A 15,255-nucleotide genomic window follows, 5' to 3' on the forward strand; every position below is an offset into this window, starting at 1 on the left:
AAATGCTCCGGAAACGAACATTGCTCTTAGAAACTAAGTCAAAATCTATTTTTTTATGCAAAAATTTGAAAAATACTTTTTTTCAAAAATCCAAAATAGCAAAAGGCACCAGTTTACATGTTGCTTGATATGTATACAAAGTTTCATGACGATATCTTCAGTAGTTTTAAAGATATGGCCCGGAAATGTGACCGGACGGACGGAACCCGTTTCTATAACAAAAGCTTCATCTCGGACATGTGAAATGTACCCCGAATGCTAGAATTACCCATACATTTAAACCCTTACCAATGTTATTATTCTGCATTACACATTTAGCAAACACCTTAAGTGCACTCACCCCAGCGACAGCTTGGGCGAGGAGGGTTTTTCCACAGCCGGGCGGTCCGTGAAGAAGGAAACCTCGTGGAGGCACCACTCCTAGCTGCTGGTACACTTCAGGATGCCGCATATGGATGAGCAATTTACACAACTCCTAAAGACAGCAACACAGAAATGGCTTTACTTGCATGGCATGCGCCAGAGTGTGGGCTAATACCCAGTGCAGTGAAGCTGTCATCTGCCAAACTGCATATAAGAAAAGCTGGAAAATCTGGAACAAATCATAAATTACATGTATAAAATTTGTTCCTGAATGAAATGCTGCCACACTGATAAAGATATGATAAACAGTGCTTTTTTTTTTAAACAAATGTTCATACATACAGTGGGGCAAAAAAGTATTTAGTCAGCCACCAATTGTGCAAGTTCTCCCACTTAAAAAGATGAGAGGCGCCTGTAATTTTCATCATAGGTATACCTCAACTATGAGAGACAGAATGGGGGGAAAGAATCCAGGAAATCACACTATAGAATTTTTAATGAATTAATTGGTAAATTCCTCGGTAAAATAAGTATTTGGTCACCTACAAACAAGCAAGATTTCTGGCTCTCACAGACCTGTAACAACTTCTTTAAGAGGCTCCTCTGTCCTCCACTCGTTACCTGTATTAATGGCACCTGTTTGAACTCGTTATCAGTATAAAAGACACCTGTCCTCAACCTCAAACAGTCACACTCCAAACTCCACTATGGCCAAGACCAAAGAGCTGTCAAAGGACACCAGAAACAAAATTGTAGACCTGCACCAGGCTGGGAAGACTGAATCTGCAATAGGTAAGCAGTTTGGTGTGAAGAAATCAACTGTGGGAGCAATTATTAGAAAATGGAAGACATACAAGACCACTGATAATCCCCTCGATCTGGGGCTCCATGCAAGATCTCACCCCGTGGGGTCAAAATGATCACAAGAACGGTGAACAAAAATCCCAGAACCACACAGGGGGACCTAGTGAATGACCTGCAGAGAGCTGGGACCAAAGTAACAAAGGCTACCATCAGTAACACACTACGCCACCAGGGACTCAAATCCTGCAGTGCCAGACGTGTCCCCCTGCTTAAGCCAGTACATGTCCAGGCCCGTCTGAAGTTTGCGAGAGAGCATTTGGATGATCCAGAAGAGGACTGGGAGAATGTCATATGGTAAGATGAAACCAAAATAGAACTTTTTGGTAAAAACTCAACTTGTCGTGTTTGGAGGAGAAAGAATGCTGAGTTGCATCCAAAGAACACCATACCTACTGTGAAGCATGGGGGTGGAAACATCATGCTTTGGGAATGGGGCCATGTATCGTGAGATTTTGAGTGAAAACCTCCTTCCATCAGCAAGGGCATTGAAGATGAAACGTGGCTGGGTCTTTCAGCATGACAATGATCCCAAACACACCGCCCGGGCAACGAAGGAGTGGCTTTGTAAGAAGCATTTTAAGGTCCTGGAGTGGCCAAGCCAGTCTCCAGATCTCAACCCCATAGAAAATCTTTGGAGGGAGTTGAAAGTCCGTGTTGCCCAGCGACAGCCCCAAAACATCACTGCTCTAGAGGAGATCTGCATGGAGGAATGGGCCAAATAACCAGCAACAGTGTGTGAAAACCTTGTGAAGACTTACAGAAAACATTTGACCTTTGTCATTGCCAACAAAGGGTATATAACAAAGTATTGAGATGAACTTTTGTTACTGACCAAATACTTATTTTCCACCATAATTTGCAAATAAATTCTTTAAAAATCAGACAATGTGATTTTCTGGATTTTTTTTCTCATTTCGTCTCTCATAGTTGAAGTGTACCTATGATGAAAATTACAGGTCTCTCTCATCTTTTTAAGTGGGAGAACTTGCACAATTGGTGACTGACTAAATACTTTTTTGCCCCACTGTATTCTAATATTCTATGTACTTTTGAACACAGTCTGACAGTAACTGACAGGCACTATTTTCCATTAGGTCATGTAATGTTACATTAATTGACAGGAACGAACCAACGAATGAACACACACACACTTTTTCATGTTTGCCAACTTTTCTCAAGGGGGGGGGGGAACAAAAAAAACAGACCCATACCGTCAGAGTTTCTTCATTACCGCCAACGTCTTCAAATTTCACTGTGGAATGTTGAAGTTCAGGAGGTCTGGTGCGGGCTTCAACACAATGAAATCGTTTTTTTTTTTTTGACAACAAGCAAAATAATATAGACACATTCTACACATTTACAAAAGGAATTTGCACCTTTTTTTGACATGACGCTTGCTTCGATGTCTGCGTCTACGTCTTTATTTTCACCTTCTCTCTGGACTTTTCTTTTTTCTCTCTTCTTGCTTTTCCTTGGCTTCCTTTCAGGCTCTAGCACTGACAAATCGGTGTCTTTCTGTAATTTCAGACACATCCAAAGCACGTGAATAAGCCATATAAAAATGAAATCAAATTCAAACAAAACACTCTTTTCCACACTCCCCTGTATTACTGTGTCCCTCTTTAATTAATGAATTTCTTTTGTTACACATTAACTCGTACGGATTTTACTAAAAGATGCCATGTTAAACATTTGCGCTTCCTTATCGATGAAGTATGAAGGAGACAGTAGAAGTTTGTTTGCAATCTTTAATCTCCTATCCAGTTCTGAACCTTCTTCTGGTAGTGGTTTCCAAATTTTTTATGAATATGTACTGTGCAGCGCTCAATTATATCTTCTCTCCCTGCTTCTGCTTCTTGTAGTCATCCTTCACTGAATACTGCTCCAAATGATCCCTCTCGAGTACTGATCTCTTGGTTGAGGCATTTTCAACAGCCACCCCCAAATTTGTCCCACAAATTTGCCAATCAGAAAATGCATATTATTAGTCCAACATATTAACTGTTCCCATTTTCATCCGTGTCAGGGATGCTGGGGAGACGGACAAGACGTGCCACTGGCCTGACATATATTTTGTCCTTAACCTGGATCTTGGCCGTGCGTACGGTTCCATCTGATCCAGGATTGAGGTGAACAACCTTACCCACTGGCCAAAGGGCTCTTGGTAGTTGTTTGTCCAGTACCATAACTGCTGACCCCAGGTACAGGTTCTCAGTTTTTACTTGTCATTTCTGACGTGACTGTAAGCTGGGCAAGTAGTCTTTCACAAAGTGTTGCCAAAACTGTCCTGCAAGCACCTGGCTGTGTTTCTAATATCGTCGGGTTAACAAATCAGACTTGGGGTAAATTCCCTGTGGTAGGGCCGCATCTGGCCGTCCCATTAGGAGGAGGTTTGGGGTTATTGGGCCCGAAGTCCACTACGTCCGATGACACGTAGCCTAGTGGCTTAGAGTTCAGTATCCCTTCTATTTCAGTCAGCACAGTCACCAAGACTACTTCTGTGGTGATCAGTGCTCCAATGGAGACTCTGAGTGCTGCCTTAATGGATCGTATCTCCCTTCCCCAAACTCCTCCAAAATGTGGTGCACCAGGGGGGTTGAAGCTGAACTTTATTTGTATAGACCCTTTTCAGTCACGTGACCTTCGTAAACGCGACCGCCATTCTGGACATGTAGTGGACTTCAGCTCGAATCGGTTTGAATGCGAGGAAGGCGACAAACATAAAAGAAAAAGAAGCGAGATGCAGAAAACTGTATTTACTACTTTACTGTAATTATGATCTGGCAGCTACTTACACCGGATCCAGTGTAAACAGCTGCCGCGAGCTAGCTGCCGGAGCCGCGGGCTAGCGCGCGAGCACTCCGGAACCTCGGACGTTGGCTCCGGCAGCTATTTACACTGGATCCGGTGTAAATAGCTGCCAGATCATAATTACAGTAAACTAGAATGGAATGTTAACAGCAATGTAATGCCTTTGCTGGCTAATTTTATTCGTCTTACCTCCAACAAAGTGGTCACTACACAAGCGTTGGTATGCCGCTATCCATCTTCTCCGTCAGTCAGCATCTACTGGGATCCGATAAAATGATAAAACTTGCCTTGTTTGTTGATGGTTACTACATCCAGGTGCACAACAATATAGTGGCATGATGGAAGTCTTGCTGAAAATAAACACTTTCTTTGCTGCTGTTCCTCAATGTTGGCTGTGGTAAACTACTGGTAGTACATGTCCAAAATGGCGGCCGCGTTTGTCGTGACGTCACGTGAAAAGGGTCCATAGCTAGCTGCTCTTGTAGGGTAGGGCACATCTTTGAAAGATTCACGTAGCTCATGTTCCCCTCCTTTGAAATTAGTTCCACAGTCAGAAAGCAACTCTGATGGCTTTCCTCTTCTTGACACAAAACATCTGAGTGCCATCAAGAAAGAATCAGTGTTCATGTTAGTGAGGATGTCAATGAACTGCCCTGGTTGTAAGACACTGAAATAAAGACTCCCCATCTCTTTTCCTGTCTTCTTCCAATTTTAATCATGAAGGGACCGAAACCGTCTACTCCACAAGAAAAGAACGGGGGTTTGAATAGTCTTAGTCTAGCAGGTGGGAGATCTGCCATCTGTAGAGGAACAGCTTTCCCCCGCCACCTTTGACAATCTGGGCATTCTCTTTGTATACGTTTCACTGCTTCTCTTCCTCTGGTTATCCAGTAGTGTCTGCAGAGCTCAGCAAACATACTTTCTTGTCCAGGGTGTTTCAGTTTGTCATCAAACTCCTTGATGATCAGTTTAGTAACAGGATGTTTCCCATCCAACACAACAGGGTGCTTCTGCTCCAAGTCCAGATATTCACTCTGATGCAGGCGCCTACCAACTCTGATAACTTTCATGTCTGCATCATACTCAGGAGCTAGTTTGACAAGTCTGCTTGAAGATGGCACAGGTTTGCCAGACTGGAGAAAGTGGAGGTCATCAGAGAAACAGTCTTTCTGGGTTCGCTGTAGGACCAAGAGCTTGGCAGCTTTGTACTGCTCAGCTGAGAGGGTGCAGAAAGAGGTAATCGCCCCATACGCAGAGGCTGCAATATCTTCAAATCAGCTGTTGAAAGGAAAGCGCCTCTTCTGCTTTAGGTACAGAATTGACAATCTGTACGGTCATTACCGTTATTCCTTTGAACTCAACAATGGGCCAGTTCTCTGACGTTAGAGAGAGGAAGGATGGTCCTTGTCTCCATCTGCGGTCACTGGCTAAGGACTGGAATGACTTGCCGTGAGTTATATCATCAGCTGGATTATTTCCTGAATCCACATAGCGCCATGTCATGGAGCTGGTTAAGTCCTGAATTTCAGCAACTCATGTTCCAACAAAAAAACAAACTTTGAATCTACACGAGTCTGACTGGATCCATTTCAGTACAGTTGTTGAGTCACTCCACAGTACAACTCGTTGAATCTTGATAGTCAGCTATGTCATCAGACACTTGGCCAGCTGAGCTCCAGATAGGGCAGCACGTAACTCAAGTCAGGGGACAGACTGTTGGCGCTTGGGAGCCACTCGTGACCTTGTCATAAGAAAGGCCGTCTCCACATCCCTCTGTTCACTCTCTGTGAACCCTCTGTTTACTCTCTGTGAGTTATGCAACTGCGCCATAAGTATGTTCAGATGCATTGCAAAAAACATGAGCTTCCTGACTGTTGTCTGATCTGTCCATCTCGGAGGTGACATAGCAACGTGGGAGTGTTACAGTGTAAAAAACTGAAAACTGAATTTGAAGAGAAAATTCCTTAATACTAGTACTTTATCGTTTAACGTCCTTTTGTTCCCATATTTCATGGGGTTGGACGAGCTATGAGCGTTCTCCATCTCAGTCTGTTAAGCCTAGGTCACAACTGGCCGTACGTGCTCCTACGGCCGGTCTACGTGCAAAAAACGCAAGAAATGCACGGAGGGTGCGCGTGTGACGTGCTGATTTTCGAGCCGTAGCCTGGCCGCAGAGGTTCTTTGTCATGTCAAACAAACTCTACGGGCGCTTACGTTTTTTTCAGGTTGCAAGACAAACTTACAGCCAACGTGCGTCTTTCTCCACGAACAACAACAACAACAAAATTAAAGCCGCAAGCGGCCTCGACGGGCCCTCGCGCCAGCGGCCAAGGGGGGCGGGGGCATGCGTCCCCGCGAAAGACCTTCCACAGCTTCTTCGGCAAGAGACATTACTCCCACAATGGCGACAAAGCACAGAAATGGACACATGGCAACAATAGGGTCTCGCACTGTACGGTGCTGGGGGGGCGCTATAGAGGCCCTGAGGCCCGCCTGGATCTGGGCTTCTGGTTCTCAGTAGCGGTGGCAGTCTAAGAAAAAGGAGCCAAATTTCGTGCGTTGTCGACCATGGCAAGCGCCCCAATAAGGGTCTTGTAAAGAGTTTGCTTGCCAAGTGTGACAAATCAGAAGCTGCAATATCATTTTAGCCATAACCAGCACCCCCAGGGGCGAAAGTGCACAAAATTTGGCGTATATGTCAGGTGAGCTATGAAGAGTTTGCGTATGAAGTTTGATGACAATTGAGTAAATAGAAGATGAGATATAGATTTTTGAAGAATAAATTTTTTGGTTTTTCCCATGTCAGTAGGTGGCGCTATGCTGTACATGAGCGATTATGAGGTGGAAAAATAAGTGTCTACAACAGCAACGTACTATCACAAGGTAGTGGTGTGAAGGAAAAGCATTATGGAATTATTTTCCAAAAACCCGTTTTGGAGCAATTGCTTCGGCCAAAAACAGCGCCCCCCATGGACGAAAATTCCCAAAATGTGGTATACATGACATGGGAGGTAGTAAGAGGGTGGCCGTGAAGTTTGACCAAATTTGAGGAAAGATTGAATTTCTTGCCCAAAAATAGCGCCCCCAGTGGCGAAAGTGCACAGAATTTGGCGTATATGTCAGGTGAGCTATGAAGAGTTTGCGTATGAAGTTTGATGACAATTGAGTAAATAGAAGATGAGATATAGATTTTTGAAGAATAAAGTTTTTGGTTTTTCCCATGTCAGTAGGTGGCGCTATGCTGTACATGAGCGATTATGAGTTGGAAAAATAAGTGTCTACAACAGCAACGTACTATCACAAGGTAGTGGTGTGAAGGAAAAGCATTATGGAATTATTCACCAAAAACCCGTTTTGGAGCAATTGCGTCGGCCAAAAACAGCGCCCCCCATGGACGAAAATTCCCAAAATGTGGTGTACATGACATGGGAGGTAGTAAGAGCGTGGCCGTGAAGTTTGACCAAATTTGAGGAAAGATTGGATTTTTTGCCCAAAAATAGCGCCCCCAGTGGCGAAATATCACAGAAATTGGGTAACATGTCCGAAGCCCAATGAGAGTTTTGCGTGTGAAGTATGAGCAGTTTTGAGCAATCAGAAGATTTGTTATGAATTTTTAAGCATGTAAAATTTTGCATCGAAAATTGATTGACGTATAACTTCTGAACGGTTTATCCTACGTGAAACGTATTTAGTAACTTTTGTCAGCCATGTCTGTAGATGATGTGTATCAATTTTGGTGACATTCCTATGAACGGTCTAGGAGGAGTTGCGCCGTCTTCGTGGCCATGCATTTCGCACAAAAGTGAAATTACCTCACTTCCTGTTGGGCGTGGCTAATGCATTGGCATTACATTTTTGTCCGGCTTAGTGAGATACATATGCGTACCAAATGGCATGCCACTACTACAAACTACACGGCACCCAGGCACCTTAAAGCGGGAGGCCAAAATCAAAACGACTTAGGGGGCGCTATAGAGGCCCTGAGCCCCGGCCAAGTTTGGGCTTTTGGTTCTGAGTAGCGGTGGCAATTCTCGGAACTGGTGCCAAATTTGGTGCGTTTTCGCCCATGGCAAGCGCCCCGAAAATGGCCCAACAGCGGAGAAAAATAAAGAAGAAGAAGAAGAAGAAGAAGACGGAAGAATAATAATAGTGAACTCTTACAAGAACAATAGGGCCTTCGCCCTATAGGGCTCGGGCCCTAAAAAACGCAGCGATTTGGGAAACGCCAAAAATCACACGGCCAAAAAATCGTACGCCCAGTTGTGACCTAGGCTTTATAGACCATCATTTCTTCGAGGTTAAGTTCCCTCAGATCTTCCTCTATACACTTCTCCCATGTTTTCAGGGGCCTTCCTCAGGGGCGTCTTCCATCAATTACAGCTTCTGCTGCTCTCTGTACCACACTACTCTCTTCTTTTCTTTCAATATGCCTGAACCATCTCAAACATTGTCTTCTCATTCATTTCCGTATGCTTTCCACTTGACGTCTCTCTATCACTTACTCACTTGATATTCCCTCTTCCCAACGTATATTTGCCATACATCGGTGCATCTGGCAATCACATCTCTTCACCACGTTTTCAAGGTTCCTAGTCATCAGCCATATTTCTGCTCCGTATACAAGTCCGGGCCAAATGCATGCACAGTACGTTTGTACTCTACTTTTTAATACTAGTGAAATTATCTTGCTGCATGGACGGATAATTTTACTTGACAAGACATCTTGGAATAAGTTGATTAAAATCTAGAACTAGTTTTAATAATCTCAGAGTTGGTGTCTTGTATTCTTCTAATAGGAAATGCTAGATCGTTTCAACTATATTCAAGATATTCTAACTTGTTAAGATATCGTTTTGGCAGTGTAGAAGAATACAAGACACCAACTCTGAGATTATTAAAACTAGGTCTAGATTTTAACCAACTTATTCCAAGATGTCTTGTCAAGTAAAATTCTCTGTCCATGCAGCAAGATAATTTCACTAGTATTAAGGAATTTTCTCAAATTCAGTTTTTTTGCAGTGTATCTGGGAAAGATACCCCCCCACACACACACTTTTTCCATGTTTGGCAACTTTTCTCAAGAAAAAAAGTTTGTGAAACTTTGGGTGAAACCCTAACTAATGTTAGCATGCATATACGGGATAAACATACCGTCAGAGTTTCTTCATTACTGTCAACGTCTTCAAAGTTGACTGTAGAATGTTGAAGTTCAGGAGGTCTGGTGCGGGCTTCAACACAAACAATTAAATCTTTTTTTTGACAACAAGCAAAATAATATATACATATTCTATACATTTACAAAAGGAACTTGCACCTTTTTCTGACATGACGCTTTCCTCGATGTCCGTGTCTACGTCTTTACTTTTACCTTCACTCCAAATGATCCCTCCAGGGTACTGATCTCTTTGTTGGGGCATTTTCAACACCTCTTCCTTACACAGGTCAATCAGGATGTTTTCCTGATCTTTTTTTCCGGCTTTATCAATGAACCAGCCACTTACAGAGACAGTGGTGGTGGAGCAATGAGGGGTACAACTGCTACTGCTGCCCTGCTCCCTTGAAGAGCTTCCGTTCTCGGGATTCCCCTTGCCATACAGGGACATCAGCGAGTTGTTCATGTGATTGGTGTTCTGTCGATGGGGACAAAAAAATATTTATGTGGATGATAAAATGGATTATTCTTACAGTTTCAACTATATAGTAACTTAAACTTCCAATAAAACTCAAGGTACTTACAAGCAACAGTCAAATAAAACCAATAAAAAAAAAAAAAAACAAGTAAGAAAGCCAAAGACCCTGACTAAATAAATGAGTTTTTAAACTTGGACGATCCTGCTCTCTTTCCATTTTAAAATCTGTCATTATTTCTCTTATTTCACACACACCAGTCAAAAGTTTTGACACTCAAGTCAATGGTTTTTCTTTATTTTTATTCATTAAAAGTCACTTCATGTCTTCAATAATGATGGATGACATTTCTCTTTACTTAGCTGAACGGTTCTTGACATAATATGGATTACTACAGTTGTGGAATAGAGCTGTTTACTGGATTTTAATTATTTACTGTTTGATCTCAAACACATTAATAAGACAAGAAATTGCACTAATTAACTTTTGACGAGGCATGCCTGTTAACTGAAAAGCATTCCAGGTGACGACCTCATGAAGCTGGTTAAGATAATGCCAGTAGTGTACAAAGCGTCATCAAGGTAAACGCTGGCTACTTTGAAGATGAAACATTTTTTTTTAAATCACGTTTTTATTTACCACGTAATTCCATATTCAGTGCCCTCCACGATTATTGGCACCCCTTGTAAAGATTACTAAAAATGGTTACGAAAATGCACCCTTTGGTGAAGTGGCTTCATCTCGTACTGAAAAAATGAGAAAAACCCAACCTTTAATTGAAAATTTATTTAGAGGAAAAACATCCCTCACTTCAAGAAATAATTATTTTCAAACAAAAAACACACGTGCTACTGTTATTGGCACCCCTGGAAATGATAGTGAACACAATGTAACTGAAGCACATTTCCCATTTATATTGTGCATGTTTGAGTTTATTGGAGTACTGGCAGGTTACCCGGTATTGCCCGGGTTTTGCTAAATTCTGGGTTGCCCCCAGACTTCCATGTCAAATTTGTTGAAGATCCGTCAAGAAATGGTGATGTTAACCGAAGCCAAACAAAAATCCAAAAACATCCACCACCCAGGGGTCCACCAGGGACCCCCTGGGGCCCAAATATGGAATTTCTGAGTTCTGCCAAATTGTGGCCATCTCCTGTACCTACGTGCCAAGTTTAGTGAAGATTTGTCGAGAGTTTGTGTTGATAAATGTAACGTGAAAGGCATTGAGGGAGGGGATGGGTGGATGTTGTGCCCCCCAGGGACCTCTCTGGGGCCTGTACATAAATTGTTTATTTCTGCAAAATTCCGGGTCATCCCCCGACCTACTTACCAAATTTGGTGAAAATCCATAAAGAAATGGCGACGTTAGCTCAAGACAAATAAACAAATTTTGCCGCTTATTATATAGACGTAGGAACTTTCAAGCTGTAATCCATGACTTCCTGATTAACTGGGGTACAAATATGAGGTGATACAGAAACCAAATTCCCTTAGTCATACATTAACATGGGAAAAATGAGAGAGAAAAAAAAATCAGGGAGAAGCGTTCACCTTCATAAGTCAGGGAATGGTTAATTATAAAAGGTACTTGCCTGAAATGTCCATTTCCACTGTTAGGGCAATAATAAAAAAGCGCAAACAACAGGAACTGTTACAAACTTGACTGGAAGAGGATCCAAGTTTATTTTTCCCCTCACATACAGTGAGGAGGATGGTAAGAGAGGGAAAAAAAATCTCCAAGGATCACTGTTGGTGAATTACAAGAAAAATTCAAATCTTGGGGTTTCCAAGTCTCCAAAACCACCATCAGATGCCACCTCTATGCCAACAGATTATTTAGAAGGTTTGCCAGAAAAAAAGCCTTTTCTGTCAATTAACCACAAATGTCTCATCTCATCTCATCTCATTATCTCTAGCCGCTGAATTCTTGGTCCAGTCTGTGTATGACATCCTGCCAAGCCCCACCAACCTGCACAGTTGGGGCTTGATAGAGTCACCCACTCACCAACTCTGCCAGCAGAGGGGAACGCTGGAGCATATTCTCAGCAGCTGTCCAAAGAGTTTGGGAGAGGGAAGGTACCAGTGGCATCATGACCAAGTTCTCCGTGCATTAGCAGATACCATCTGTGCTGGCATAATTCACAGCAAGCACCAACACCTAGTGAAGGTCTCTCTTACCTTTCTCCGAGCAGGGGAGAAATCACAGCTCCAGCCAAGATCCAGGGGTGGGTTGCTCACATTAGTGAATGACTGGCAGCTCCTGGTCGACTTGGGGAGGCAATTTAGGTTCCCGGACATCATCAGATCCACCACACTCAGACCTGATGTGGTCCTGATGTCTGGGGAATCCAGACAAGTGGTCTTGATTGAGTTGACCGTGCCCTGGGAAGACCGGCTGGAGGAGGCTCAAGAGAGAAAAAAAAAAAGCCAAATATGCCGATCCAGTGGCTGACTGTAGGAGACAAAGGTGGAAGGCCCATTGTGAGCCTGTGGAGGTGGGATGTAGAGGGTCTGCAGGCCAGTCCTTATATTGGGTCCTGGGTCTCCTGGGAATCTGTGGGCTGCAAAGAAGAAGGGCCATCAAAAACATCTTAGAAGCGGCAAAGAAGTCTTCCCGATAGCTCTGGCTGAAAAGGGGTGACACATGGCAGAGTACGCTACCTGGACACAAGTCGAGGTTTGATCACCCCCGACTGGGTTGCCTGGGTGTCTGATGTCAAGACCAGAAACATCCGATGACCTCAGGAAAGATCACTGACGATGTGTCCAGGTTGCACAACAGGTGTATCATAGAACCTGTAAAACACTACTACAACTTTGACTGGAACTGTGTTCTATGGTCTGATGAAACAACAATGGAGCTTTTTGGCAATAAACACCCAAGGTGGGTTTGGTGTAAAGAGAAGGAGGGCTAGAATGAAAAGAACCCGATCCTAACTATAAAATGTGGTGGAAGTTCTGTGTTTTGTGGCTGTTTTTCCTCCAAAGGCCCTGGAAACCTTATTAGGGTACATGACATCATGGACTCTGTGAAATACCAGGACATTTTAAATCTAAATCTGGCTGCCTCTGTCAGGAAACTAAAACTGGGTCGTCATTGGATCTTCCAGCAGGACAATGATCTGAAGCACATGTCCAAATCAACACAGAAATGGCTCACTGAGCACAGAATGAAGCTTGTGCCATAGCCATCTCAGTCCCCTGACCTGAGCCCCAGTGAAAACCTGTGGGGTGAGCTGAAGAGGCGAGACCACAAGAGATGGCCGAGGACCCTGGATGATCTGGAGAGATTGTGTAAAGAGGAACGGTCTCAGATGCCCTGCTCTTTATCGCCAACCTTATAAAATGTTATAGGAGAGACTCAGTGCTGTTTTACTGGCAAAGGGAGGTTGTACAAAGTATTAAATGCAGGGGTGTCAATAATAATGGCACGAGTTTTTGTTGAAAATAATTTCTTGAATACTCTATAAATTAAATTTATTACAATTCTAATACTTTTGTGAGGTTGTTCAATGATTTTCCATGTAAACTTCAAGGTGATTCAGTGTCAGACAAGTAAATAAACTGGGCTGACTACGAAGTATTGGACAAAAACATGCAATATCAAATCTATAATTCTAGACTGTGTCATGATAAGATGCTCACACACTCACCTCATTTTCAGAGAAATCTGCCTCGCTGTCTGTGCTGTCACTCGTCACACTGATGTCCTCACTAAAGCAGACCAGAAAGATGGCAAGTAAGTCAACATCAAGCAGGAACATTGGTTTCATGTAATGACTATCAGGCTTTGCAGTGCGTTATACGTCTGTTATAATACAACCCCGATTCCAAAAAAGTTGGGACAAAGTACAAATTGTAAATAAAAACGGAATGCAATAATTTACAAATCTCAAAAACTGATATTGTATTCACAATAGAACATAGACAATATATCAAAGGTCGAAAGTGAGACATTTTGAAATTTCATGCCAAATATTGGCTCATTTGAAATTTCATGACAGCAACACATCTCAAAAAAGTTGGGACAGGGGCAATAAAAGGCTGGAAAAGTTAAAGGTACAAAAAAGGAACAGCTGGAGGACCAAATTGCAACTCATTAGGTCAATTGGCAATAGGTCATTAACATGACTGGGTATAAAAAGAGCATCTTGGAGTGGCAGCGGCTCTCAGAAGTAAAGATGGGAAGAGGATCACCAATCCCCCTAATTCTGCACCAACAAATAATGGAGCAATATCAGAAAGGAGTTCGACAGTGTAAAATTGCAAAGAGTTTGAACATATCATCATCTACAGTGCATAATATCATCAAAAGATTCAGAGAATCTGGAAGAATCTCTGTGCGTAAGGGTCAAAGCTGGAAAACCATACTGGGTGCCTGTGATCTTCGGGCCCTTAGACGGCACTGCATCACATACAGGCATGCTTCTGTATTGGAAATCACAAAATGGGCTCAGGAATATTTCCAGAGAACATCATCTGTGAACACAATTCACCATGCCATTCGCCGTTGTCAGCTAAAACTCTATAGTTCAAAGAAGAAGCCGTATCTAAACATGATCCAGAAGCGCAGACGTCTTCTCTGGGCCAAGGCTCATTTAAAATGGACTGTGGCAAAGTGGAAAACTGTTCTGTGGTCAGACAAATCAAAATTTGAAGTTCTTCATGGAAATCAGGGACGCCGTGTCATTCGGACTAAAGAGGAGAAGGACGACCCAAGTTGTCATCAGTGCTCAGTTCAGAAGCCTGCACCTCTGATGGTATGGGGTTGCATTAGTGCGTGTGGCATGGGCAGCTTACACATCTGGAAAGACACCATCAATGCTGAAAGGTATATCCAAGTTCTAGAGCAACATATGCTCCCATCCAGACGACGTCTCTTTCAGGGAAGACCTTGCATTTTCCAACATGACAATGCCAAACCACATACTGCATCAATTACAGCATTATGGCTGCGTAGAAGAAGGGTCCGGGTACTGAACTGGCCAGCCTGCAGTCCAGATCTTTCACCCATAGAAAACATTTGGCGCATCATAAAACGGAAGATACAACAAAAAAAGACCTAAGACAGTTGAGCAACTAGAATCCTACATTCGACAAGAATGGGTTAACATTCCTATCCCTTAACTTGAGCAACTTGTCTCCTCAGTCCCCAGACGTTTACAGACTGTTGTAAAGAGAAAAGGGGATGTCTCACAGTGGTAAACATAGCCTTGTCCCAACTTTTTTGAGATGTGTTGTTGTCATGAAATTTAAAATCACCTAATTTTTCTCTTTAAATGATGCATTTTCTCAGTTTAAACATTTGATATGTCATCTATGTTCTATTCTGAATAAAATATGGAATTTTGAAACTTCCACATCATTGCATTCCGTTTTTATTTACAATTTGTACTTTGTCCCAACTTTTTTGGAATTGGGGTTGTAAATTATACCATAGTACTGTTGAATTCTTAAAATTGAAAGCTCAGAAGGCTTTCTATCCCAGCAGCTCTGACAGTAGTGTTATAATTCAAATCACAGGAAATACTCAATCATCATCATCATCATCATCATCATCTTTCGGCTGCTCCAGTTAGAGTCACCACA

The 15,255-nt window shown here is 42.7% G+C and overlaps 1 protein-coding gene across 4 annotated transcripts in view; it reads right to left on the bottom strand.

The window, feature by feature from the left end:
- nvl (nuclear VCP like) overlaps positions 1-15,255 on the bottom strand; it is a 131,612-nt gene that overhangs the window by 57,993 nt on the left and 58,364 nt on the right. For all 4 annotated transcript variants that reach the window (XM_060916860.1, XM_060916859.1, XM_060916858.1 and 1 more), the window contains exons 5-10: positions 13,320-13,380; positions 9,353-9,668; positions 9,190-9,266; positions 2,604-2,742; positions 2,439-2,515; positions 341-475 (exon numbers count right to left, since the gene is read on the bottom strand). In XM_060916860.1, the coding sequence (XP_060772843.1) occupies positions 341-475; positions 2,439-2,515; positions 2,604-2,742; positions 9,190-9,266; positions 9,353-9,668; positions 13,320-13,380 (805 nt within the window). The remainder of the gene's footprint in view (positions 1-340; positions 476-2,438; positions 2,516-2,603; positions 2,743-9,189; positions 9,267-9,352; positions 9,669-13,319; positions 13,381-15,255) is intronic.

The sequence above is a fragment of the Neoarius graeffei genome, chromosome 3, assembly GCF_027579695.1.
Source record: "Neoarius graeffei isolate fNeoGra1 chromosome 3, fNeoGra1.pri, whole genome shotgun sequence".
Lineage (NCBI taxonomy): Eukaryota > Metazoa > Chordata > Actinopteri > Siluriformes > Ariidae > Neoarius > Neoarius graeffei.